General features: G+C 41.0%; 1 protein-coding gene across 1 annotated transcript in view; it reads left to right on the forward strand.

Annotated features, from left to right (window-relative positions):
- SBF2 (SET binding factor 2) overlaps positions 1-24,922 on the forward strand; it is a 410,909-nt gene extending 385,987 nt beyond the window's left edge. The window contains exons 34-41 of the mRNA XM_043481847.1: positions 12,319-12,445; positions 14,635-14,762; positions 15,881-16,114; positions 17,290-17,394; positions 18,781-18,974; positions 19,618-19,705; positions 22,049-22,180; positions 23,169-24,922. Coding sequence (XP_043337782.1) covers positions 12,319-12,445; positions 14,635-14,762; positions 15,881-16,114; positions 17,290-17,394; positions 18,781-18,974; positions 19,618-19,705; positions 22,049-22,180; positions 23,169-23,267 — 1,107 coding nt within the window. The 3' untranslated portion in view covers positions 23,268-24,922. The remainder of the gene's footprint in view (positions 1-12,318; positions 12,446-14,634; positions 14,763-15,880; positions 16,115-17,289; positions 17,395-18,780; positions 18,975-19,617; positions 19,706-22,048; positions 22,181-23,168) is intronic.
- The last annotated feature ends 615 nt before the right edge of the window (positions 24,923-25,537 follow it).

Genomic DNA, 25,537 nt, shown 5'->3' on the forward strand with positions numbered 1-25,537 from the left:
AGTCAACCTGTATGCTTAAAATAGGAAAATTTTAGTATATTTAAATTGTACTTCAATGAACCTGAAAAAAAAAATGTTTTAAATAGTAACTCCAACCTGTCAGTAAACTGGAGTTCTAAAAAAAGACAACAGCTCTCTAGTTTCTCTAAAGAAAAACTTGCCAGTGTGATACCCAGCGGGGACTTAGAAACCTGGCTGTCTGCTTTCTGGAAGCTCGGCAGGAAATAGGTCCAGGGAAATCCCAGTGAAGTATGCAGGTTTTTACCTTTTCCATACATTGTCAGTCTCATCGTTAACATATTTGTGCACAGGTGTCCCCAAGTCCAGAACTTACCAAGTTTTGTTTTTCAAGACAACAAACCTCTAGTCTCTTGCCGGCAAGAAGGTACTCACATGACTTTATGGGGTAGGAAAGGACCCTGGAGGTCTTAGCACTGTCTCTTTAGACTTACAACTTTTCTCATTTTTAGCCCCTATTTTACCCCTTTATGGGCTTTCCTGGTGGCTCAGACAGTAAAGAATCTGCCTGCAATGCAGGAGACCCGGGTTCAATCCCTGGATTGGGAAAATCCCCTGGAGAAGGGAATGACAACCTGCTCCAGTATCCTTGCCTGAAGAATTCCGTGGAAAAAGGAGCCTCGTGGGCTACAATCCATGGGGTAGCAAAGAGTCCGACACAACTGAGCGACCCCATAAAGGGGTAACATTTACCTATTTATAGCACTTGGGCCTCTGAGACTTTCTGGGTTTACAGAGCAAACTTTTACTTTTCAAATCATTTTCATCCTACAGGCATCCCAGTATAGCTTCTTATCTTCTATCATTTTCTGCTATTCTTACATTTTCCATCTTTCAGAATTTTCTTGATCTTCTACTGTCTCCTGCTCCCTTTCTCCCCACCTCCTTTTCGACTTTTTACCTTTTAAAATTTCCTTTTCTTTAATTGAGGGAGAATTGCTAGGGGTTGTGTTTGTATGGCTGAATTTGGCTTAAGTTAAATGCACTATTAAATGTGTTAAACACCCATATTCAACTTGCAGAATTCCGCATACCTAAATATTAGAGTCAGCAAAAGAATCCGCTCACAATCAGAGTCATGGAATATTCTCATATAAGACACACTGTCCTCACAGATGGGAGTATCATTGTGTCTCAAGTATAATAATAATTACTTGAAATGTAATGCTTGTATTTTATTGTTGGGGGTGGGGTGAGTTAAACGGAAGCATGAGTAGTCTAGAATGTTGGAAAGTAACCTGTATTCTACAAGAACTTCTTTAGTGGTATAACCAAAGCAATTCAACGTAAACTGAAGTATGCATTACATTTCTGTTACCTTTAGAATTCATTACAATAGATGCTTACTTTTAATTTTATTTTTAATTTTATTTTTTTCATTTATTTTTATTAATTGGAGGCTAATTACTTTACAATATTGTAGTGGTTTTTGCCATACAGTGACATGAATCAGCCTTGGATTTACAATATAGATGCTGAAACTGTGTATTGTTAAGTTAGATAAAGGAACTTGGGGCATATATTTAATTTTGGGAACTTTCTTATTTTAAATAAGTTAAAATGCAAATATTCTGTATAAACCAGTAAGTTCTGAAATTGAAAACAAAAGGTGACTTTTAAGGAAAGCTCAATTACTTGCAGGTGAGTGCTTCACAGGATCTAAAGACCCTTTAGTATGATTTCAAATCTGGTTGTACCATGTTTTAAAAAAATATATAGATTTTTAAAAATTTGTCTGAACCCTTCAGCTTAGTACTCTAACATAATTACCTGAGTGCAGGCAAGTCATGGCAAAGTGAGTATATGACATTAATTGCAGTATTTAAAGAATGTTTGGCTGTGATAGTTTGGTGAAGTAGATTACTTTGTGCTGAAAGGGGTTATATATTCATTCAAAAACAGGAGACTATAGTTAACAGACAGTGCTTTTGATTCTTGCTGACTTAATTATATGGTAGTGTTTCCTCATCTCTTACATACTGGTTTTAGGCATTAGAAAATGCCTTCTTGGAATACCTTTCAAGTGAACACTAATGCTCTACATGACTCTCCTTTGCCGGACAGTTCGAATTAGTGCAGTCCTCAGTCTCTCAGGAGCACAAAAGGGAGCCAGGCCCAAGAACATTTTAAAAAATAAGTGCAAAATTATGCAGCAGCAAGCGAAACTTTCCTAGGTGGAATGTGTTCACTGCTTATTAACCATTTCTAACATGCTGAATGCCAAAAGGCAATCCATGGAAGTATGCTTAGACTTGCCCATTAGTACTAATAGAGTTACAAAGAAAACAGATGAAGCACTGATCTTAAATTAGAACTGCCTCATCATATAAAAAGCCATTGTTTACGCCAGTATATCCAGGTGTCAGATGAATTATAAATGCTGGATCACTGTTTCATAATAGCAACATCTGGCAGATTTTTTGTTGCTTCTAAAAGAAATTGGCTTAGCTCTGATGATATCATTACAGGATGCTTCCTTTTCTTAAAATAGTTGAACCAAACTCAGAAGGAAAATACATCCAAAAAATTTGTTTTAATTACCTAAAATCTCTTTCTAAAAGTAAGAGGGAAAAAATATATATAGTATGAATTTGAAAACATGGCATGTAGGAAAGCATCTCCTTTATTCCAGCATTAGATCAAATCTTTGAGTGCATCTTAGAACATTCTCATTATTTCCTACTTGGGGAAAACAAGTAACAGTTATAACTTTCCCTTTGAAGTTTATTCATTTTGTAAATTGACTCACTCTGGTCTGACTTTGTGATAGGATTCTCCTCACAGTTATCTCATGCCAGCACTTTGCTAGGTCCTATTCCAAACAGAAAAGCTATTTGCCTTTTAGAGAGATGAGCTTTCCCTGTGAGTGCATATTTGAGCAGCTAAGCTGCCCCCTCACATAGGTCAGTTACTCTAAAATGTATCCATGAGTATTGGCAAAATAACTGCATTTAATGGAGTCATGGTATATTCAAGAGTTTCTGGTGTCTGCCTGTTTTCCCAGTCAACTGAAAACTGGCAAAACTGACATACTCTGAGCTGTTTTATAACAAAGCAATTGCACATTAAAAGCTTTTAATGTTTGAACCCATAAAGTAAGTTTGAGTTTGCATATTAGTCTCATTTACTAATTTTTGATCTTTAACAAATTCTTTAACCTCTTTGTACTTCAGTTTCTTTATATATATTTATATATATGTATCTCAGAAGGATTAAAAATCATATGTGAAATGATTGGCACAGAAGGTACACAGTTAATGTTTGTTAAATCTTAATCTGTGATCTGTGAAATAACAAAAACTACTATTAGCTACCTGTTTTTTCTAGGGTGTGCCTAGTATACTCATAATTTTTAAAATGTTGATGCCATTAAATACAGGCTGTCTTATAGCTTAACATTTGTAATTCCTGAAATAAAATCCAATTTTAACTTATCATATTTTATTCCCAAAATGTTGATTTTTCCTGGGATTTGAGTCATAGCTTATTTTTATGAGTCTTTAAATTTTACAAAGTACTTACTTAATGGCATATGGGCAAAAAGTAAGACCCTATAAATTCATATTTCTCCAGATTCCATTTCATATTCTCTTCTTATAAATGAGTGAAATTGGCAGGTTTTAGTACTTAATGGAAAATAAAACCAAAAATGCCTCAAACAGCTTAGTCCTAATATTTTAAATCTGTATATTTTTTTTCTCTTTATCAAGATAAATACAAAATTGTTTTGAACAACAGAATCCAGATGATGACTGAAAGAGGCCTAAACCTCTATTCATCAGCATATTTGGGGAAATGCTCACATAGAATTAATTTATAGGCTGAGATGCCTATCATTCCCAATTCTGCATAATACGGTACAGCTAAATTTATTTGAAGCAGACTTGCCTTTAGGCAAGTTATAGCCAACAATAAAGAAAACTAATGAAACCAAAAGCTTTTATTTCAAAAGGTCAGTAAAATTAATAAACCTCTAGCCAGACTGAAAGGAAAAAAAAGACACAAATTACCAATATTAGAAATGAAAACGATGATATCCCTACAGATTCTACAGGTAATAAAAGGAGCATAAGGGAATATTGTGAACAATTTTGCATCAGTAAAATTAAAAATTTAGTTGAAATGGACAGATTCTTTGAAAGACAAAAACTATCCCACTCACTCGAGAAGAAATATATAACCTGAATAGGCCTATATCTAGTAAAGAAATTGAAATTGTAGCCAAAACCTTTCCATGTAGAAAGGTGACTTCAGGCCTCAGTGGCTTAACTGGCAAATTCTACCAAGTATTTAAGGAAGTGAAAGTCGCTCCGTTGTGTTCTACTCTTTGCGACACCGTGGACTATACAGTCCGTGGAACTCTCCAGGCCAGAATACTGAAGTAGGTAGCCTTTCCCTTCTCCAGGGGATCTTCCCAACCCAGGGGTCGAACCCAGGTCCTTCTGCGTTGCGGGTGGATTCTTTACCAGCTGAGCCGCAAGGGAAGCCAAGAATACTGGAGTGGGTAGCCTATTCTTTCTCCAGCGGATCTTTCCAACTGGGAATCGAACTGGGATCTCCTGCTTTGCAGGCAGATTCTTTACCAACTGAGCTACCAGAGAAGCCCAGGGAAGAAATAATAGCAATTGTACAAAAACTCTTCCAGAAAATTTAAGCAAAAAGCAATTCAGTGCATGAGGCCAGCATTACCTTGGTCTGACAAAGACAGAAAAGGGAAACTATAGATCAGTATCTGATGGTCATAGATTCAAATTTTCTAAACAGAATTTCAGCAAATCAAATTCAACAATATATTTTAAAAGTGATATACCATGGTTAAATGGGGTTTATTCTAGGAATGCAGTCAGTTTCACACTTGAAATCAATCAGTGTAACTCACCATAGTAAGGAACTAGGACTTCCCTAGTGGTCCAGTGATTAAGAATCTGCCTGCTAGTTTGATCTCCGGTCTGGGAAGATCCCACATGCCAAAGGGTAACTAAGCCAGTGCATCACAACTACTGAGGCCGTGCTGTAGAGTCTGAGTGCCACAGCTGCTAAAGCCTGCAAGCCTGGAGCCCATGCTCTGCAACAAGAGAAGCCACCACAGTGAGAAGCCTGTGTATGCAACAAGAGCAGCCCCCACTCACCGTAACTAGAGAGAGCCTGTGCACAGCAACGAAGACCCAGTGCAGCTAAAAAACGTATTAAGGGACTGCAAAAAACAGAAACCCATGCAATCATTTCAATAGATGCAGAGAAAAAGCTTCTGACAAAATATAAAATCCCTTCGTTGTGAAAATTCTCAGAAATTTTCTTAAACTATAAACAGTATCAAAAACAAAAACACCTACAGCTAATATCATACTTAATAGTGAAAGATTGAATGCTTTCCCCCTAAGATGAGGAACAAGATGTGAACGCCTGCTGCACCACCTCTGTTCAACATTGTACTAAACTTAATAGCCATGCAGTAAGGCAAGAAAATAATAACAAAGACACCCGCATTAGAAAGAAAGAAGTAAAACCAGCTTTATTTACAAACAACATGATTATCTATGGACTCTACCCCCCCCAAAAAAGAAAAAAGATCCTAGAATAAATGAGTTTAGCAAGGCTGCAGAATACATGCTCAATATACAAAAATCAATGCTAGCAATAAACCATAGGAAAATTGAGATTTAAAAATATTACCATTTACAACAGTATCCAAAAAAAATGAAAGAAATCTAGCAAAATACATTAAAGACCTAGACACAAATTATAAAATATTACTAAGAGAAAATAAAGAGAAAATATTTACTAAATAAATCAAGAAATACCTGTTGTCCATGGATCAGAATACTCAATGTTAAAATATCAGTTTCCCCAAATTAAAGATTCAATGTAATCATAATAAAACTCCTAGGAGGCTACTTTGTAGAAACCGGAAAACTTAATTCAATAAAATCCATATGGAAAGGCAAAGGATCTAGAATAGCCAAAACAACTTTGAAAAAGAACAAAATTGGGGGCTAACATTATCTGATTTTATTATAATGCTATAGTAATCAAAACAGGATAATTGGTATGGACAAATAGATCAATGTAACAGAACAGACAAATAGATCAATGTAACAGAATAGACAGTCCAGAAATAGTTCCATATATATATGATACATGGACAACTGATTTGTTACAAAGATGCGAAACTAATAGGTAAATATGATGTCACTTATTTGTGGAATTGAAAATATGATAACAATAATGTACTCACAAAACAGAAACAGATTCACAGACATAGGAAAAAAAAAATTATGATTACCGGAGGGGAAAGGGTGTGGTAGAGATAAGTTAGGAGTTTGGGATTAGCAAACTACTGTATATAAAATAGTTAAGCCACAAGGTCCCACTGTATAGCACAGGGAACTATATTCAGTGCCTTGTAATAAACCATAATGGAAAAGAATATGAAAGAAAATATGTGTGTGTGTGTGTATAAATATATATATGATGTACGTGTATTTGAAAGTCGCTCAGTCATGTCTGACTCTTTGTGACCCCATGGACTATACAAGTCCTTGGAATTCTCCAGGCCTGAATACTGGAGTGGGTAGCCTTTCCCTTCTCCAGGGGATCTTCCCAACCCAGGGATCGAACCCTGGTCTCCCGCATTGCAGGCAGCTGCTTTACCAGCTGAGCCACCAGGGAAACCCATATATATATTTATATATTGATATATAAAACCCATATTTATATATACATACACACACACATGTACATACACACACACTCACACATACACATATGTGTGTATATATATATAAATAATCACTTTGCCATGCACCAGAAACTAATGCAGCATTGTAAATCAGCTACACTTCAACAGATTTTTTAAATAAGAAAATATCTAAACAATAGGTAGAAAAGAGTCTTTTCGACAAATGGTATCAGACAATTGGATTTCCAGATGCAAAATAAATTATCTTTGACCCATACCTTGCATCAATATAAAAATTAATTCCAAAGGGGTCATAATACTCTACTTCTATAAGAAAACATAGCAAGAAATCCTTCTGATCTTGGGTTATGAGGCAAGGATATCTTAGATTCAATACCAAAAGCATCATCCATAAAAGAAAAAAATAAATTAGATAAATTTAATTTAAAAAATAAATTAGACTTTGTCAAAGTCAAAAACTTTTGTTTTTCAACATCACTGTTAAAAAAATGAAAAGACAAATCACAGACTAGAAGAAAACATTTGCAAATCATGTATCTGCTAGAGGACTTATATCTAGTATATATAAAGGATTATCAAAACTCAATATTTAAGAAACAACCAAGCTATTTTTTTTAATGGCAAAACATTTATACTGACTCCAAAGATATAGAGATGGAAAATTAGCACATGAAAAGATACTGTTATCATTTGTCATTAGGAAATGCAAATTAAAATCATGACTATTTAACTACTATATACCTATTTTAATGACTAAAATTTAAAAACTGACTGCCTGGAGTGTTGACAAGGATGTAAAGGAACTGGAACTTTTTAACACTGCTGGTGGGAATATAAAGTTACACCACTGAGAAAACAATTTGACCATTTCTTTAAAAGTTCAACATACCTATCTACTGTATGACTCATCTTTCCATCCCTAGGCAGTTAGGCAAGAGAAATGAAGGTTTTATGCCCATAAAAATACTCACACATAACTGTTCAGAGCAATATTATATGTAATAACCTCAAATCTAGAAGCAACCTAATGTCCATCCACAGGTAAATGAATAAACAAAGTGTGGTATATCCATGTAGTGGAATACTGTTTAGGTATAGAAAGGTTTACTACTGGAAACCCAACAACATAGATGCATCTTAAATAATTATGCTTAGTGAAAGAAGGCACACACACAAAAAGGGCACACATTTCTGATTCTGTTTATATAAAGTTCTTGTTGTTCACTTGCTAAGTTGCGTCCTATTCTTCTGCGACCCCATGGACTGTAGCCTGCCAGGCTCCCCTGTCCATAGGATGATCCAGGCAAGAATACTGGAGTGGGTTGCCATTTCCCTTTCCAGGGGATCTTCCCAACATAGGGAAATCCACATCTCCTTCGTTGACAGGCGGATTCTTTACCACAGAGCCACCAGGGAAGCCCTATATAAAGTTCAAGTAGATACAAATTAACCCATAGTGACAAAAAGCAGATCAGTCATTTCTTGCAGAGGAGGGTGCAGGAAACTTTGAGAGTTATAGTTGATAGGTTCACTGTGTTGATTGCGGTAATGGCTTCACCGGTGTATGGAGAAGTGGGAATGTAGCATATTGTACACTTTAAGTATATGCAGCTTATTGTATGTCAGTTATACCTCATTAAAGTAAAAAAAAAGTGGCTAACAAACCTCTAAACTCTCACTCGTTCCCTGTAGTAAGTCCCTAGAGGACGTCTGGCCTTGATCCCATTTCTTCCATCACAACAGTACTTAACAGGAGGAGAAGGCCTATGCGTGTACTGTGCCTTGTGGAGAGCACGGTGGTGGGGTACAGCAGAAGAGTCCAGGTGTCCAATTGACAAGGAGGGGGGAAAGCCAATTAACTGGACAAACTGAGTTTCTGGGATGTAGGACTAAATGGAGAAAGTATAATTTTTCTTTTTTACTAGAAGTCTAAGCACCAGATTTTTGTCTTGTATTCACAATCAGGTGTTAATTTTTCATTATAGTAAAAAGACATTTCAGAAAATTCCTTGAGTTTCTTAATGTCAGATTCCAAATGTGGTTATCTAGGCATTAATCAACCCAGCATTCAGGTCACTTTTTTTTTTTCCTGAAGAAAATTTTTGAAGAAATTTTTACATGCTTGTTGCTTAAAATTGTTGCTATCAAGTAAAAGACCAAGTTGTTCAGCATCTTCTCTTCGACTTCCAACAGACCTGATAATTAACCCTGGTATAGGGACAGACTGTTTTTAACCCCAAGCAGTTAGCAACTGCAGGTGCCTTCATGGCCACACAGACGCAGACACCATGGTGCCCCCAAGCGCTCACACCTGGATGTTTTCTAAGCAGCAGTTCCAGTTCGAGCCGGGTGAGTGCCAGCAGCCTTGAAGAAGTGTCTAGTCTTTCTGTCGTTAATTGTAGAGTGCAGAGTTTGTGGTGAGGTCAGTCACTCAGCACAGTGGTCTGTGAGAGCATTTTTCCACTTGTAGAGGAGTTTTTCTTCTAGTCCTAGCAGCTGATCTCCCTGAGTGCCTGTAAGTTCAACTTAAGGTCATATTCATTATCATTTCCATTCTACTTTACCTCAGAAGTGGGTCACTAAAATTATATTCCTAAGCATATTAAATATCAGAGTAATCAGGAAAAGATAACAGTTATATACGCAACAAGTGGTTTTTATGGAGAAGAATCACTGAGAGAGATGTTTTGTTATTCTGGGGCTTTGTTTAATACTTTTTTTAAGTTTTTAGAATTGTCATGGACTAGATCAGTGGAAATTGCCCTGAACTCTTCCCCTGGAAACAGTGAGCCAAGGGTCTGGCCTGTGATTACGGAGTTTTATTCCAAGGGCTATTGGGGCAAAGTTGTTCTTGGAGCTCACACCCAAGCACATTGCAGATTTCTCTCTGAGACTCTCAGATGGTAGAGAACCAAGCTCCATCCTGGACCTGTCTCCTTCTTCTATCCCAACAGCCACAGTCCAAGTCGCCCCCTCTCCATCATGTGCACCGTGGCTGCCTGAGGTGGTGCTATGGATTCAGGAATTTAGGCTAAAGAGTTTAAGTTCTAAAACCTGGAATATGATGCACTACACCTCACTATTCAGAGCCACACTCCAGTTGTCCTACAGAAAGCTCTCCTGTCCTGGGGAGGCCAGATGCAACAGGAAGGGCGGTAGCTCAGGTCAAGAAAGCAGGTCCATCCACAGTTTGCAAGCCTGATGCAGAAGAGTCAGACTGTTTTAATACATCTTTTTAGCCTCCATTTTATTTTGTATTATGTATGAACTAAAATTTTAGTTCAATGTAAAAACCAAAAAAAAAAAGTTAATAGGAAAAGAAACCCTTTAATCATCACAGAAATCTAGGTTGCTAATCAAGTGATAAAGGTTGATAAATTGATGGTATCCAGATCATGACTTTAAACTCCCATTGATCTAGTGAGTAATCAACATATTGCACATATGCTGCTCTCTTGGCTGAGCAAGTGTGAGTCTACATTGCCAAATTAAACATGGAGAGGAAAGCTGGCTTTTGGACAGCCTGCCTGCGGTGTTCATTTGAAACAGCTTTTAAGCAAATACAATTATGATTGGAACTTATCTCAACCAAGTGAAATTCTTTCATTGGTCATGAGAGAGGGAGCAATCCAGAGGTGAGGTTGCTGGGTGGACTACAGAGTGTCCCAAGGTCATCAGCCTATCTTCTGCCAACATAAGATGGTTCCAGAGAGTCTGCCTAAAGCACGCCACAGCTCAGTGGCCGTTCCAGGCTCTGCCTTGCTCCCACCCTCCCATGGCGTTCCCTCATCCTTATTCCTCCCCAGTGACCTCACCAAGTTACTGATGGAAAATTAAGGTTAAAAGGCCTGAGCTCTTCCCTCCCACCCTTGGCACTTGAACATACTTTTCTTTTTGTCTACTCTTCTATTCCACCTCATTTTTAAGGCTTTTGCCTGCTTCTGGACCCTTGGCCTCTCTCATTCTTGCTTTCCCAGGGCCTTACTCTCTTAGTTATCAGCTCTTTCTCCACAGTTCATTCTCTGCATTGCCCTCAGACAGGCACACATTTCTTTTCTCAGGAAAACGACTCCTGCTGTCCCCCTAAACCACCACCTTCTTTTCTCATTCCTTTCACTGCCAAACTTCTGTAAGTATAATTTTTCTTGTTGTATTACACACTGTTACACCACAAATGCCTGGAAAGCAAGAACCACAGCATATAACAATTCGTATTTGTCAAGTATCTAGCACCGTATAAAGTAAATGAGACACTGACTGCGGAGCCTGACAAGCCAGGATTCAAATCTAGGCTCACTCATTACTGTAAGTGACCTTGGGTAAATTGCTTAATCCTGCTCCTCTTCAGCTTCCTCATTTGTAAAGGGTTGGAGGTGGGGGATAATACCCATCTTCAGAGAATCTGAACGGACATTTTTCCAAAGACATACAAGTGGCCAAAGGTATATGAAAAAGTGCTTGCTCACTAATCATCAGCAAAGTGCAAATTGAAATCACAAGACATCACTTCACACTTGTTCAAATGGCTAGTATCAAAAAGACAAAAGGTAACAAGTGTTAGAGAGGATGTAGAGAAAAGGGAACTCTTATGCATTGCTGGTGGGAATGTAAATTTGTGTAGTCACAATGGAAAATAATATGAAGGCTCCTCAAAATATTAAAAATAGAACTACCATATGACCCAGCAATCCCATTTCTGGATATATTAGAGGGAATGAAATCATTATAGAGATACCTCATTGTAGCATTATTCACAACAGCCAAGAAATGGCAGCAACCTAAGTATCCATCTACAGATGAATGGATAATATATATATAACATATATAATACATGTTATATAAACATTATATACACAAACATTAGAATATCATTCAGTCATCAGAAAAAAGTAAATCCTGCCATTGCAACAGTGTGGATAAGCCCTGAGATAATTATGCTAAGTGAAATAAGTCAGAGAAAGATAAATACTGTATGATCTCACTTATAGGTAAAACCTTAAAAAGCCTTACTCATAAAAACAGAGTAGAATGGTGGTTACCAGAGGCTGGGGGTTGTGGGGAGGTGACAGATGGAGAGATGTGTGTCTTCCAGATTTAAGAGGAGTTAAGTTCTGGGGATCCATTGTATACCATGGCAACTATAGTTAACAATACTGTATTATATCCTTGAAAGTTGCTAAGAAAATAGATCTTAAATGTTCTCACCACCAAAAAAAAAAAGGTAATCATATGAGGTTATGGAGCTGTTAACTAACACTAACATGGTAATCATTTTACAATAGATTTGTGTATTAAATTACTGTGTTGTACACTTTAAACTTACACAATGTTATATGTCAATTATAGCTCAATAAATCCAGCAAAAAATAATGCATATCTTGCAGTGTTGTTATGGAGATTATATGAGATTATGCTTATAAAACCCCCTAGCGTGGTATCTGGCAAAAGGCTGGTTCACTTCCCACTTCCACTCCTGTTAGGGATTCAATTGACTGAGTCACCAAATGGTCTCCCATGCATTTCAGTCAGTGTTCAGTAGCATGGCATCCACTTTTCATTCCATTTAATTCTTCTTCTTTTCTTTGCCTTGTGTGTTTCAGGTTCACAACCAGTATCCAACAGAGTTTGAATTCAATCTCTATTACTTAAAGTTCTTGGCTTTCCACTATGTGTCTAATCGCTTTAAAACATTTCTCCTGGATTCAGACTATGAAAGATTAGAGCACGGTACGTGTTTGCATGCCCTTGTTCAATCTTTTTTTTTGTTATTTTTATGTACTTTTAATTAAAAACTCTAATAAAATAACCACCCCCAAGTGGGGCAAGGCCATTTTAGTGTTTTATCCTGAACTATGAAAGTATAATGGACATGAATGAGTGAGATTTTGTGCTGTGCTAGATCTTAGGGACTGCTAATGGTCATCATGTAGCACCTTTGAAAACGTAAATCTGCTTATTACTATCTTATTATCTCCAAGCAGTATCACCATTTGTGGAGAAACACCTGACTCCTAGTTATTCCATCCTGGTACACTCTGGTAGGTTAGTGGTCCCCAGGAAGCAGCTTGCATAGCAGTTATGGCCATGGGCTCTGGAGGAAACAGAATACAGTTAAATTTCAACCCTGCCAGTTACCAGCCAAGGATCAACACTTAGGACAGGTTAGGTCCCTCTCTGAGTTTCCTCAGTTTCCACATCTTTAAAATGAGGATAATAATAGCACACACCCCTTTTTGGACCAGGATGACCACATTAAGAAATATTTGTAAACTTCTTAGCACAGTTGCTACTACATAGTAAGAATTCAATAAATTCTAGATAGCACCATTATTATGATTGTAATGGCAGTAACAGTTCTAAAGAATAGATCATAAAAGCTGGTCAACCCCTGTGTAAACGTTCCCCAAGGGGATTTTACTTTCTTACTCTGCTGTTGTTATAGGGAGGGGGAAATGGGGATACACATGAGTATTTTTGTTAAGAAGACAATCAAATAAAGAAAAGCAGTATGTTTACTGTTTATTTTCAGTATATTATATATACTGAATATTCCTAAAGAGGATTCTCTTCATGGCTGAAAATATTTACTAATGTTCTCCGAGTTTAAAATATGAAAGCAAGAAATACTGTTTTCAGTGCATGTTATTAAACTTGTCTAGTACAGTATTTCATACTTTTGGTAAGGGAGACAGCACTGGTGAGACCATTTCCTTTCCTGTTTGTACTTCCAGACCTTTGTTGACTCATAAAATTGTCATTCTACATATCACAATCAGAAACCTTAATTTTTTAGTCACCCTTGTGTTGGGAAGACATTAAATAGAGCTGGTTCCAGTGGACATTAGAGTCACTTAGAGAACTTTTTAAAATGACTTTTATCTGGGGCCCCTTCTCATATTCTGTAATTGGTCTGAGGTGAGACCTAAGTACTGGGACTGTTTGAAGCCCCTGTGTTTTTGTTGTTGTTGTTTTTAAATGAGTGGCCAGGGTTGAGAACTAGTGTTCTGCACTCTACACTTAAAAGATAGAGAAGAAACATTAATTAGTGTTGGTGCTAGTTTAGTCTCTAAGTCATGTCCAACTCCTACAACTCCATGTCTTGGGGGCCCCTCATACTATAAGATTTTGTGCAGTCTTGGGCATGAGACATTCTTTTATGGTAAATAAAATGCTTGTTAACTTTTGACTGAGTCTTTTCTCAGTCAAGAAAAGACAAGAAAAGCAAGAAAAGACAGCACTGCTATGAGAGGCACTCTTCCTCCTGCCTCACCCTAACATACCTTCCTATTAAAACAAAGTAGGCTCATGTGAGTAACAGACTGAAAGGTACAAATATAGTACCTGAAATGCCACCCTCCCCAATTCAGCTTTTAACTCACCCAAGGATACAGACCACACCCATCTGACATCTACAGTCTCCCTGACCATGATGTGTGGTGTATGTAAACTACCAAACAAAGAAAACACTTTAAATGGCTTTGTAACAAACAGCCAGCAACTTTATAAAGAAACATAAAATTATGTTTTTAACTGAGTCTCATCAAATCATTTTCCTTCCAGCTTTTTGGAAAAATGTGTAGAATGTCTGCTGGCATGGACCTCAGAATCTAGATGTAGACGTGGGATGTGGCCTGGTTGGGGGGGAGTCATGATGTATTGCTAAATACTTGGGAAAACTTCAGCACATGTTTTCTTTCCATTTGGATTTGTTTCCATATAGCTGTGAAGTCCATTCCTATCTTTAGCTTTGCTGCAGTCCTTTCCTATCTTTTTAGTTATTTTCTAAGGTTTTTGCCCATGCAGTGATGTTTCTAGAGCCACACGAAATGCTCCATTTTTCATCTGCTACATGCATCACATTTTTAAGAAAACTGTTGATTTATCTGACTTTTGTTTTGCTGATTTTTTTTTTCCAGGAACTTTATTTGATGATAAAGGAGACAAGCATGCCAAAAAAGGAATTTGTATTTGGGAGTGTATTGATAGAATGCACAAGAGGAGTCCCATTTTCTTTAATTATTTATATTCACCAGTGGAAATAGAGGTAAAGAAAGAAAGCATTTATGTTGCATTTTTGGAATATTTTGTGTTGACGTTTTCCTTACTTTGAGTGTATATAAGCTGTTTAAGCTTTTTATAAACATTTGACTAGATTTCATACCAGAAGCTATTTAAAGGTTGATACACTTTGGGCTTAGATTACGATGCATTGAAGTCTGTTACCAAATTCTTAACCAGAAAAATTAGGAGCTGGCCCCCTAAACATAGAAAGGATAACTTCAAGAAACTCAGAGCAGATCAACTTGCCCTGGGAAGGGAGAACAAACTTGAAAACTTAGCGTGCTGTCTAAGCTGAAAAACCTAAAATACTTCAGAAAGGACTTCCCTAAGTCCATTCGTACCAGAGCCATGGAAGAACCCCTATGAGGAGCAGGAAGGTTGGAGCCCAGCCTAAGAAGGATGACTTCTCAGGGACAGCCATGCTCTGCCATGCCCGTATGCATGAAACAGGCTCTGCAGTGGAGTGGAGCTCTCCACCACCACTCACAGGCAAGAAGGCCCGGCCCTGGGCCCCAGAACAATAGGACCCCAACCCTGGCCTTTCTCCAGATGCACCCTCCTCATGAGGTGTGTGAGAAACCAAGGGTACACGCGTATATGCTCCTCCTTCATCTAGACCACACTCTGGTACTTCAGAATTCCTTGCCCAAATTCAAATTACTTACCAGACCACTTCCCTAAGCCAGTGAGTGTACTCCTAAGCCAAAGGGCAGCTAAGGAGTAGCATTTGTCAGGGAGCAGACAGAGTTCAGCTGCAGGGCTAGGGTGTATGCACATGTTCATAGGAGACCTTCAGAGTATAGGACAGAGCTGAGTCAGGAGGAGCAGGGGTTTAGGCCAACAACTGGGAACTGGGACCAGCCTCCCCCAGTGCCGAGGAGTCTGAGAATTTTCAACTGAAACCTGGCCTTCTAGGTTGTTTGTAAGTTATATTTGTCAGGGTAGTATTGATGTGTAATGTTTAAATATATAGACATATGTCATGAGAACTTCTGTTCATCCTCTTCCCTGGACCCCCCAGTGTTAGGGGCTGGCCTGCCAGTAAGCTTGGGCTACTTTGAGGTCAAGATGAAACTATATTTCAGAATTTTCTTTAAACAGGCCCTGAAGCCCAATGTAAACGTTTCCAGCCTCAAGAAGTGGGATTACTATATAGAGGAGACGCTTTCCACGGGGCCCTCGTACGACTGGATGATGCTGACCCCCAAGCAGCTGCCCTCCGAGGACTCTGAGCTGGCCGGAGGAGCCAGGCCCCAGAGCCAGAGGAGAACCGTGTGGCCGTGCTACGATGATGTCAGCTGCGCTCAGCCCGATGCTCTCACCAGCCTTTTCAGTGTAAGTCACCACGTGAAGCCAGACTCCCAAGGCTCTGGGCCCCTGAAGGCACGTGAGGCCTCAGGAACCTGGCTGAGTGAAGACTGGTTCACCAGCTCCTGGCCATGGCTCTCCTCACTCTGGGCTAGCGTTCTTGCCAGCACCATAGGAACATGCGGAAACCAGACCGGCTCCCAGCATCCCTGGAGAACCAGGTGCAGGGACTGGAAAACAGTCTCAGTAGAAGTGAGGTTTTCATCATTACGAGGAAGCATTCAAGCAAGTAGAGCAGTTTGCAGCTTCCCGGCTGTTTCATCTGGCCAAGAGCCGAAGTCAGACCTGGGTTGTGACTTCTGTGGGTGCCTTACTTCCTCCAGTCAGAAGTGTGGGTAGCTGATGGTCTGATGGGAGTACTGCCAGCTGTCTTCTACAAGGAATATTCTGGATTGAAGCCATTCTGGCAGTAACCCCTATGATGAGAGCAGCGACCCTGAGGAAAGGGTTTGAGCCCTGACACGGGCCAGACAGTTCCTGAAGCGTCTTCTCCATTCAGTCTTCTGACCAGGAGGAGCATGTGTGAGAGCGCCGTCACAGAGGCCGCTGCCCTGCTCTCAGTCTCCCTGGCCGAGGGAAGCGCCAGGCCTTGGGCATTTCTTGGTTCATTCTCCCTACATCTGGTTTGAATCATCAGAGTCAAGGGGTTCCTCTGTCCAGGACAGACTTCTCATCTACCCAGCTATTAGGGTCTGGACATAGGCCTAGTGCTTGACCTTTTGCTGTGGCCATCAGATTTCCTATGGGCTGGCCAAGGGTGAAGGTGTTCGGGATACAGATTTCATCTCTCTATTTAAGCCATCTGTACAAAGAGGCCCGGTTACAGATCCTAATAAATCATCTTTGCCACAGTGCATCACACCAGCTAGCACTCCCACCACCACCGTTCCTGGCTTGGAGACCTCTGAGGCCCCGGGCTTACTGCGGTCTTTCACTGCCGTCTGGTCATGCTCCTCCTCTGGCTCAGAGTAGGTGTGGCTCTGGGGAACACCGTGACTTCTGTGAAATACTCGGTTGGCCAAGAAGTTCGTTTGAGTTTGTCCACTGTTAGGGAAAAGCCCAAACGAACTTCTTAACCAACCCAATACTTATCTGTAAAAAAAAAAAAAAAAAAAAAAAAAACCCTTTTAATTTCTCTGTAGGAAATTGAAAGACTGGAGCATAAATTGAACCAAACCCCTGAGAAGTGGCAGCAGCTGTGGGAACGGGTAAACGTGGACCTTAAAGAAGAGCCCAGAGCAGATCATGTGAGTTGGCAAAGCCCTTTGAAGAGCTGCTACTGAGCTTCTTGAGGGCACTGGGTCAGGTGGGGCCTCTGCCACTGGTAACCCAGGAGGTTTATGGCCAAAGAGAGGGCTCATGCCTTGAGGGTCCAGGGCAGAAAGTTCCAAATGACTGAGTACTTCCTGAGTGGCTCACTCTGCCACAGTGACATGGTACTTATGTTCAGTGCCCCGTATCCAGGGGAAATTACTGGGTTCTTTTCTGTCTCAGCACCTCTGTGGTTTCAGCTGATCTTCTACCACAGGAGGGGAGGCAAGAGGGGGATGCCAAGATCTTGTTGGCTCCAGAGAAATAGGGAAAGTGAAATATTTTAAAACAGTAAAATATGCCACTCTCTGTTGTTCACACCCCCTTTTTGTTTCTAAATTAAGAAACATTTACTGTAAAAATATTTTAATACCACATACTCCGTTTTCTTCTTCTCACCGCCCCTTAAGCTGTAGAATGTGGAATGGGCTGTGCTGAGCCCCTTAGCATCCACACCTTAGCGTCCTGTTAACCCTCAGTGAGGGAGTGGCATCCAGCTCATGCATGCAGGCTCAGGCCCAGATAATACGGCTGATACACAGGGCGGCCGCCAGCCAAACCTACAGCAGATCGGCTCCAAGCACAACAGAGGGAGGTTAGGACAGATGAGAGCACTCCAGGAAAGGAGAGGTCAGCAGGGTCCGATGTCACAGAGGGGTCAAGGAGAGTGGAGTATAGAAGAAAATATCCTCTGACCCTGTAAGAAGGGGTCCTCGGGGCGCCGTCTCTTGCCTGCAAGTGGCAACTCAGGGACTATTACCAGACAGGCCATGGGTGGATGATGTCTTACTGCTTTTTTTCTCAGAATAAAATAGTTTGTTAATTTTTTTTCTGATTATGAATATGAGATATATGTATTCCTTTATAACACAGGAAGTTATAAAATAGAAATCACCCAAAATTTATAACGTAGAAGCAAGCCACTATGCCTTCAGACTTTTAAACACATATAAAAGGGATTTACTATAGACGTAGTTTTAAAACCTGCTTTCTTTTTTACTTAGTATATGGCATACGTGTCCTTCCATTTGTCACTGGATATAAATCAACATCCTTTGTAACAGCTGTCTAGAATTCCATTGTTCAGAAATTTTTTTTTTTTAACTAGCCCCATAATGATAGGCATTTAGGTAGTTTCTAGTTTTTTGCTATTGTAAAAAAAAAAAAAAAACTCCAAGGTAAGCATCTTTTTATACATATTCTGTATAGACATATATATGGTCTAGTTTCTTTCTTGAGGTAAATTTTTAGAAGGGAAACCATCGGATCAGTTGCTTAAAGTCTTTGTAAAGTCTTCCTACCTCCTGTTCTGTCTTTTTCAGCCCCAGAGATACCCTTCGGGCTCCCCAGGAACTGTGTCCACCAACCTCCCTTCTTATCAGAAGAGGCCTCAACTGCACCTTCCAGACAGCAGCCTGGCAGAGGAGCAGAGCACTGGTGTGCCCCCATCCAACGGGGTGGACCGCAGAGCAGCCACACTGTACAGCCAGTACACGTCCAAGAATGACGAGAACAGGTGAATGTTGTGAGCCTGCCAGGGGGTGCAGCCAAGGCTCCCCCAGCCCCGCCCTCAGCCACACCGCAGGCCCTCGGCTAAGCTAGGCCTGGGCCGTGCCACCTTCTGTCAACTTAAAATGGATCCGCTTTAATTCTTTGTTTCTGTTTTAAATGTGTTAGATGGTTCTTGGAAGAGGAAAAGTCAAAACTACAACTAAAATAAGGCCAGGAGGTTGTAGTTATTTGTGGCGGGTCCTACTGTCTCCTATCTGCCGGGTCTTTTGAGGGAATGTGTGTTAGTGAGCACTTCTCCAGTGGCAGACTTCTGAGATCCAGCACATGCTCGCCCAAGCCGAAAGGAATTGACTCACGTGAGATGAGAAAGCCAGGACGTGCCAGTTCCTCACAGTACCTTCAGGCTCCTGTCATTTACCAGCTCTGCTTCCTCGTACAGCCTGCATGAACCCTAGCGGGGCACAAAGGATGGCTGCTGAGAGCTCCAAACCTCACAAGTTTGGTAACCCCAGCAGAATGAGGCAGTCTTTCCCTGAGAGTCTAGTAGAGGAATTCTGGGGGGAGCTCCGACTAATGTTTTTCGGATCATCTAGGGGAAACAGCACATAGTAAAATCATATTAACCGCCATGTCATCATTACTTCTAGGTCCTTTGAGGGAACGCTGTACAAAAGAGGGGCTTTGCTGAAAGGTTGGAAGCCCCGTTGGTTTGTTTTGGATGTAACAAAGCATCAGGTAATAAACACCATCACAGCCTGTAGCAGTCACTTCTCCCCAGGCAAGGCTCCGTCCCTGGCTGTTGTGCGACTCCCAGCAGACACGCAGAGCCAGCTACCCGGGGCTGCTCCGTGGATCCAGTGAGAGTGCACGCGGCAGCCCTGTGAGAAAGTGTGGGTGTGTGCAACAGAGGCAGTGACCGTGGAACCCAGAGCATTAAGAGCAACAGAACTCTGCTTCTTAATGCTCATGCATCTCCTGCTGCCTGCTGTCCACAACCAGGCCAGGAGAGGACCTGAGGGTTTCAGCGTGTTGCATACCACATGCACATACAGAGCCCGTGCCTGTGAACACTCTCCAGAATACAGATCACTTCATGTCGACAGCACAAAGCATCCATTCAAAGTCGAGGGCGTTAATTTATTCAACAAACATTTCCTGAACACCTTCTCTGTGCCCATCCCTGTACTAAAGAAGGCATCACTATCCCTCAAAGGTGACAGCAACAGAGGAGGGAGGGAGCTTTAAAATAGGCAGAAGGGGATGTGCCCATCCAAACCTGAAATCCGCAGTGGGCGGACACCGGCCTGGATCTCCCAGTCCATGCTGGGAAGTCTTTTCCCCACCATTAGGTTCTTTGCTATGGCTCTAGCCGCTCCCCCCGCTCTCCCCACAGTCCTTAGAATCAGAATCTTTGCTCCGGTGAGCTTGGAGGGTAGGGGAATGTTATGCAAACTTCCCGCCTCTTTGCATCGTTCACTGGAGAGTCATATGTCCTCCCATGGTCTGACCAGAGACTTCACTCTGCCTTAGAACTGACTAGTCAGCCTTGAGCAGATTCTCAGTGCATTTATGTGTAACATGAAGTCTGCTGAGAAAGATACGGGCTGTGCCCCAGTGCGGTGCTCTGGTTGGAGCTGCACCTAGATGACTCCTACCAGACGAACACTTCATGTGGGGAATGACCACCTTTCACTCTGCTCAAGGAGTTTCATAAAGGTTATACAGAATCCTATTGGATTACAGATACAGAGAATTTTTTTTTTATAGATATGCAGTGGAAGCCCTTTTTAGGCAACTGGACTTTAAACAGCACTGTCTAAAATTAGAGCCTACATTGTGTAGAAAAGTCCCATTAAACCACTAAGTAAAACATAGGAGAACGTCATGATGTGTGTGTAATTTACAGTTACATCAAATTATACTTACATTCTTGCCAGTCTTTTAGATTTAATACAAAAAGTATACAGTTTTCTATTTGTACTACTCCTACCATGCCTGCAGAGAGAGGCAGAGAAAAGGCTGAGCCCAGAATCACAGTGACGGAAGCACCAGACACATTCCTGCCGTGTAACTTTCTGAAATCCAGACTGATTTAGTTCAAGTGAAATCCAGTCCTTACACATAGTAACCCTCAGTCAAATGTTGAGCTATTCATTGTTTTTCAAAAATCACTTCATACCCACCTGCTATTTGGAAATTTGCTCTTTAAATATAGTATAGCTTGAACGTATTTTCCTACCAGTTCACATAGATCTTATTTCTTAAATGTTGTATAGAATTCCATACTATTGATGTACCATCATTTAATTAACCAACACCCTATTGACAGGCAGATACATCTTTTCAGTCATTAGCTGATAGAGGGAGTGCTGAAGGAAACCTCTTCATTTGTGTGTCTTGGCATGCTTGTGGGAGTGTTTCTGTAAGATAAATTCCTAGAGGTGGGAAAGGTGTATCAGTAGGTATAAGTGTTTTTAACTTTTAGTTCATATTGCCATATTGTCCTCTAATAGGTTTCTGACTAATTATAACCCCACAAACAGTGCTTACAAATACCTCATGCCTTCCATTCAACCTGAATATTGTCAGCCATTTTAAATATTTCTTAATCTAAGTGAAAAGTGAAATCTCATTGATTTCATTTACTTTTGACTGTTTAGGCTGTTCACCTTTTCAGATGTTTGTAGGTTGCTCAAATTTTTTCTGTGAGTTGCCAGTTGAAATCCTTTGACCAATTTTCTATTAGGTTGTTTCTCTTTTTCTTCTCAATCTCTAGGAATTTTGTATGTATTCTAAACATTAACCCCATATTCATATGTTCCATATATTTTTTTACAGTTGTTGATGTTTTTATTCTTTTATATGTAATACATTTTTTCAAATTTCAAAAAATGTGTCTTTTTACCCTTTCTCCCAGCTACCTAATTCTTCTTCCTAGAAGCAGACAGCTTTTAATTTCTTGTCTGTTCTTCCAGACATAGTTGAGCAAGATATGGGAAAGTATTCAGATACCTTTTGAAAAGCCCTGCTGTCTCCCCTTCCTGTGTCTCTCATACCCCGTGTGTCCTTTGGTTCCAGCTGCGATACTATGACTCGGGTGAGGACACAAGCTGTAAAGGCCACATCGACCTGGCTGAAGTGGAAATGGTCATCCCTGCTGGCCCCAGCATGGGCGCCCCGAAGCACACGAGTGACAAGGCTTTCTTTGATGTAAGTTGACCTTTGTCTTTTCCTGGCTCTCTGAACGTGATCCCTTACAGTCAGTCCATCCACTCCAAGAATGACGGGGCCTCAGGGCAGTTGATGGTGACTACAGATGGGCCACAGCCCCACCCTGGCTGTGGGAACTGCTGCAGAATTGAAGCCAGCACTCTTAATCCCCAAACCTCACCTCCCCCCGCTGTCCCTATGGCTCATAAAGGCTGCATGTTGCTTTGCAAAAGACAAAAGACTCCTTCAAAAGGTATCCAACTACACTTGGAAGCAGAGGAACTCCTTGTTAAATATTGTTAGTTGTTCACTCACCACCTTCTGTCAAGAACAGATGTTACTTCCCTTTTATATCTTTTTGTCTTCAAGCTTGATCATCCAAAAAAAAACCTCATTAGTCACACATGATGACTGTCTTCCCTGACATCTTCAGCAGGCCTTGGGACATTTTATGGGCCCATGATAGGGGACTTCTGTAGTCCCCAGAGCCAAGCGAGGCTTCATACAGGTCATACTCTAGTGCCCTCCTCAGGCTGTGAGGCTGCTTCCCTGTCTCTGAACTCCCAGTGAGGCCCCAGCTGAAGGCTTAGAGAAAGAGATGGGAAGGGAACGTGAAAGCCCACCCCACCATGGTGTGGATGAAGCTGAGTCTTCTTGGCTCCTTTGCTGCATGACTGCAGTGCATGGGTGAGGCAAGAGTCTCCAGCTATTCCAGACCCTCTTCCTTAGTCAAGAAGGTGCAAAGTCAGGCTTTTCTGGAGTATCTGTCTTCTCTGCAGACCCTTCTGTTAAGATCCCTGTGACTCTGGGGACCAGGAAAGTAAAATCACTTCCATAAGCAATGACAGTACAGTAGTGGAGGGCAGAGAAATACGGAGGTTCCCGGGTAGTATCAAAAGGGAAGGTCACAGGAATTGATTAGCTCACATGCCCAAACCTGTAGACTAGCCCTGCCCTCATCTCTGCTTCTCTTCCGTTGTTTTTGTAGCTCAAGACCAGCAAACGTGTGTATAACTTCTGTGCCCAGGATGGGCAGAGTGCCCAGCAGTGGATGGACAGGATCCAGAGCTGTATCTCTGATGCCTGATGCCCATGGTCAACCCACACAGAAGAGGGAGGAACGGCTTGTGCTGCCAGATAGGAAAAAAGTGCATGAATCCTTGAAGAGCTGACAGCTTCCTGCTCGGTTCTAATGAGTCATCCTAGGGCCTGAGGTTCTCCTGCCCAGACTTGGCCATTCCCCTCTCTCAGCAGTTGCTGCGTCTTCTTAGCTGGAGTAGATGTATCACACAAGTCTGGTCAAGAGCCCCAGGCCCTCCCTGTGTCTTGCACTAGGTTGTTCTAACCTAGTGGTTAGAACAGTCCCCCATGGTTAGGGATCAGAAGAATGCTTCCTGAGCCGTCTGTCACCCACGCCCTAGGCCAAGCGGCTACCACCCACCTGGGCCCTTCTTCATGAAAGCTGGATCCTTTCTATTCTCCAAGGTCATAACTTCCTTGGAGAACTTCCTGACAAGCAAAGTTCAAAATCCTCCAAGACTATCTTCCATTCTGCATAGGTTTCCCATTGGAGGCTCCTGCTCTTACCGCCCAACCTTAGAGATACTTGGTTCTCTGGTGCTGCCAAAGGTGCTTCCAGGATCCCTGCTCGGTGCTGGGGTTCACAGCAAGACCACCAGTGCTCAGGCAGGCCAAGGGGCACACAGAATAGCCTGATGGGAAAGATTGGCCAGGGAGTGGTGCAGTAATCACCAGGCCAATGCAGGAAAACACTGCTTCCAAAATACTGAATTTTCTAGGCCAAAGGTGCCCTGAGGATCCAGGACTTTGTGGTCCCATGTATTCTTCTGCTCCCTGACAGCTTCTTACACAAGATAACATGCAAAAAGCTGAATGCACTAATTCACAAAACAGCCACTTGCACTGAACTCTAATAAAGTGAAGATGTTGGAGAGACAGAAGCCAGCTGTTTATGAGCATACCACCCCTGTGACAAGGGCTGTGTAGGCCGCGGTCACACCGTGGCATGACTGGAAACCCAGACAGCACCTCTGCACGTGAACTTAAGGACTTGTTTAGTCATTAGATTTTCTTTACTTTTGATAACCTGTGTTTGTCCAGCTTAAGATACAGGAATGCTGTTTGTTCACAGTGAACAGAGACAGCTTTTCTGCAACAGCCACTGTGGTCAACTGGAGTCGTAGGTAGCTAGATCATCACATTTGTTTTGAAATGTTAATATGTTAAATACCAAACTAATGTTTCAAAAATATGTATATATGATTTCTATACCCTTGTTTTTCAGGTAGTATGCTTATAATTTAATACAAAATTAACTGATTCATTCATAAGATTTCAGTAATTTTAAAATGGTTCCCTTTTTAAAAAACCACTTTGTAGAAGAAAAATAAATCAGATTTTCAAATTTAAAATTATCTACACACTAGGAAACAGAACTGTGTTAATATATAAGAAATTCGGGGATAAGAATGAAGGATTTTTCTATCATTTTCATTTTATAAATTGCCACCTGTGAAAATGGTTTTTGCACATTATTTGTATTTTTCTTTGTATATGAAATAATTTTTTGTACTCTGTAAAATATGGAGCCCACTGTACCTTCAGCTATTTGAGACTTTACACAGTGCTTCTTTTGTAACTGGATTCTTTTAACTTTCATGAAGGCACTACAGGCCTTGTACTCACTAACCACCTTGAATTAAATTTATTTCTTAAGAAAAAGCATCCCTCACTTACTGAAATAAAGCTCATTGTGCATTGTGGGATACTCAGGAGGCAACACTCATGATTCATACATGGGACTAAAAGTTCAAGGGCAAAACACAGCATAACCCATTTCTTGTCTTGGTTCTATTAATGTCGTCACTGCCCTTTGCTCAGGAAGTAACCAGACCCTGGAAACGCTGGCCTCAGCTTCTGGGTTCTGAACACACTGCTGCAGACTTTAGGTAAGAGGCCTGAGGCTGCCACTCCCACCCTGTGCCTCCGATGAGCTGTGTGAAATTGGTGAAGTCCTTTACCTCTTCCAGATCGCAGTTTCACCACCTGTGGCATATGGTAATTGGCAAGAATTTTAGGCAGGAGAAATCAAATTCTAGTTCAGAAGCAGATTTTTCTGTTTCAGGAAATTGTTAAACAGCACAGTCTGGACCACACTTCCTCTCATTAAGCTCTTGGAGTTTACCTTGGGGACCCCGACTGCATCTGGACGGGGAGCCAACAGAATGCATGTTCTCAGGGCTGAACCCCCAAGTCTGGAGATCCAGGCAAAGGAAGGGCCCCATCGTTGCCCTCCTGAGCCTTCCAATTTCCTGAGTCTCCAGGACTCCTGGGACC

This window comes from Cervus canadensis, chromosome 11 (assembly GCF_019320065.1).
Source record: "Cervus canadensis isolate Bull #8, Minnesota chromosome 11, ASM1932006v1, whole genome shotgun sequence".
Classification (NCBI taxonomy): Eukaryota; Metazoa; Chordata; class Mammalia; order Artiodactyla; family Cervidae; genus Cervus; species Cervus canadensis.